Raw genomic sequence first — 2,474 nt, forward strand, 5'->3', positions numbered from 1 at the left:
GGAAAAAAAAAAAAAAAAAGAGAGAGAGAGAGAGAGAGAGCTATGAACGAACTATGATGGTGAAAACTTGGGGATTTTTAATTTGAAAACAGATGTAGAAGAAATTCATAAATGGCATACATTATTAACACAAAAAAATGATCTAATTCAAACATAAATATTAAAGAGAAACTTCAGGAATGGTGAAACTTTATCCTCGTACCTTGCTGATCGCCCGCCATATTATTGAGCATGCTTCCAAAATTTGGAAGAAGCATGCTGCGCATACTTCCTGTCTCACCAGGAACCTTCTCATGGACACTGCCAAAGAGAGTTACCACAGGATCTATCAATGGCATACTATGGTTAACAATGCTACCATGGCGGGATGCTATGCCAAATGTACTCTGTCCAGTAACAGGTTTGGCAATCAAAGACTGGCCTCCCTCAGGTCCATATAACCTGATCTGACCCTTTCTCATACTCGATTCTCCAGATGCTAGGCCAATTATGTACTCTTCGACGGACGTGTCTCCACTTGAACCCAGACCCTCGACCAGCAGGGCTAGCTCCCCTGCAACATCCTCTCTGCCACGTAGTGCTTGCAGAACTTCCTTGGCCTCGTTCATTCGGCCTTTGCTGACAAGCCAACGTGGAGATTCAGGGAGAAACAGTACAGTTAAAGCAAGGTAAACTAGAGATGGCATAAAGAGGATCCCAAGCATCATTCTCCAGCTAGGTGATTTCGTCAAGGACATTCCAAAAACCATACAGTATGACAAAAACATTCCAATAGAACCAGTGAACTGAGGTAGGGTGTTTAACAGCCCCCGAATCTCTGCTGGAGCAGTTTCAGAAATATAGACAGGAACCAGGGTAACAGCAAGCCCGATTCCAAACCCATCTAAAAGCCTGGCTAATAACAGGACATGAACATCAGGTGCCCAGAACATAACAAGACCACTGGCGAAATAAAGAATCGAGGACATTATCATCATAGGACGCCGACCGATTGAATCGGATAAGGGTCCCGAGAATGTTGTAATAACTGTTGCTCCAATTAGTGACATGGCCACGATTAGCCCTTCAGTTGTAGGATCACCTTCCAATTTGAATTCCTTCTTGATGTACATAACAGCTCCTGAAATGCATTAGCGGAGTACTTTCAGAAGCTCGGTTTAATAGGCTCATTTTTACATTTTATAGGCCCAGAATACAGTCTCAAAACAGGTTCAATGTTAAACTAATTCCTCTCATCCCTGAACCTTAAAAAGAAGTTCTAGAGATTAAACAGATTACTTATGCTCCAGATATTCCACAAACATTTAGAAAGTATACCGATCGTACCTGCAATTGTCGCATTATCCCAACCTTGCAACATGTTACCTATTGCAGCAGCGGTCGCAACGAGCACAGCTCCCCTCATCCTTACCAATGCGATGAATTATAATAACTCTCCTAGCCAGCAAAAGCAGTTACATCAAATGAACGCTGATGACACTGAAAACTGACTTCCTATGATCCGATGACACTAAACACCACGAACATATACACAATTGGAACGTCAAATTCGAAAACAGTGGCGATAGACACCAACGTAGTTTATGATGTTACATGAAAATGCGATCAAGAGATAGAAGAATCGAAATGCTTAGTCACAGATAGTTGCATTGGAGGGGAAAAGGAAATTATGAAAAACTAAAGTACCTAAAATGAAATCGGAGACGACAGAGTAGGGAGTAGCGACTAGGTCGTAAGGAGAAACCACAAGGCAATCCATGGCCGAGAAACGTGGTGCTGTGATCTATTTTCCTCCATCTGCGTGAGCTCGAAATACGCAGGAGATTCGAATTTGAAGGAGATCGAAATGGTTATTAATCTCAATTTTTGACGTACTTTTCTCTGAATGATGATTATGGAAAAAACATGAACAAAAAAGAACGTGACTGATTCTTCTCTCTCAATCGAGATCTTCCGAAAATCCCTTTCGATTTATTTTATGGCGACACGTGTCCTTCTATATTGCTTAAATTCTATTTTTTTTAGAGAAATTACTTCATATATATTCCAAATGTGAAGATTGTTATGAATTTCTGTTTTATTTTAACCATATTTTTAAAATCTTTCTCGTAAATTATAACATTTTTAGAAAATTAATAAATATTCTAATTATTAAATTACAACTTTACCAAAGATGCATTTAAAATTTTAATTTTATATCAACCAGATAGGGGTTTACCTTGTTTACCGTGATAGAAGGATTGAATATGCGAGTTCGAGGCCGAGATGGAGTTGAAAGCCAGGCTAAGTTAGAAAAAGAACCAGCCCACCCTATGTGATTTACTGAATCTTCCGACACAAAATTAAAATATTAATATTATATTAATTATAAAGTTTAAATATAATTTAAATTTTTATTAAATACAAAATTAAAAAAAAAATTAAGTTAACAAACTTATTAAATTAAATACAAAAAAAAAAAAAAAAAAAAAAAA

The 2,474-nt window shown here is 37.8% G+C and overlaps 1 protein-coding gene across 2 annotated transcripts in view; it reads right to left on the reverse strand.

The window, feature by feature from the left end:
- Positions 1-1,796, reverse strand: part of LOC111477655 (monosaccharide-sensing protein 2-like) — a 3,957-nt gene extending 2,161 nt beyond the window's left edge. Inside the window, exons 1-3 of one of the 2 annotated variants that reach the window (XM_023121521.1) lie at positions 1,687-1,796; positions 1,327-1,437; positions 203-1,120 (exon numbers count right to left, since the gene is read on the reverse strand). In XM_023121521.1, coding sequence (XP_022977289.1) covers positions 203-1,120; positions 1,327-1,405 — 997 coding nt within the window. In that variant the 5' untranslated portion in view covers positions 1,406-1,437; positions 1,687-1,796. The remainder of the gene's footprint in view (positions 1-202; positions 1,121-1,326; positions 1,438-1,686) is intronic. The other variant, XM_023121522.1, reaches the window with a different exon arrangement.
- Positions 1,797-2,474: the final 678 nt, after the last annotated feature.

This window comes from Cucurbita maxima, unplaced genomic scaffold (genome assembly GCF_002738345.1).
Source record: "Cucurbita maxima cultivar Rimu unplaced genomic scaffold, Cmax_1.0 Cma_Scf00004, whole genome shotgun sequence".
NCBI classification, from domain to species: Eukaryota; Viridiplantae; Streptophyta; class Magnoliopsida; order Cucurbitales; family Cucurbitaceae; genus Cucurbita; species Cucurbita maxima.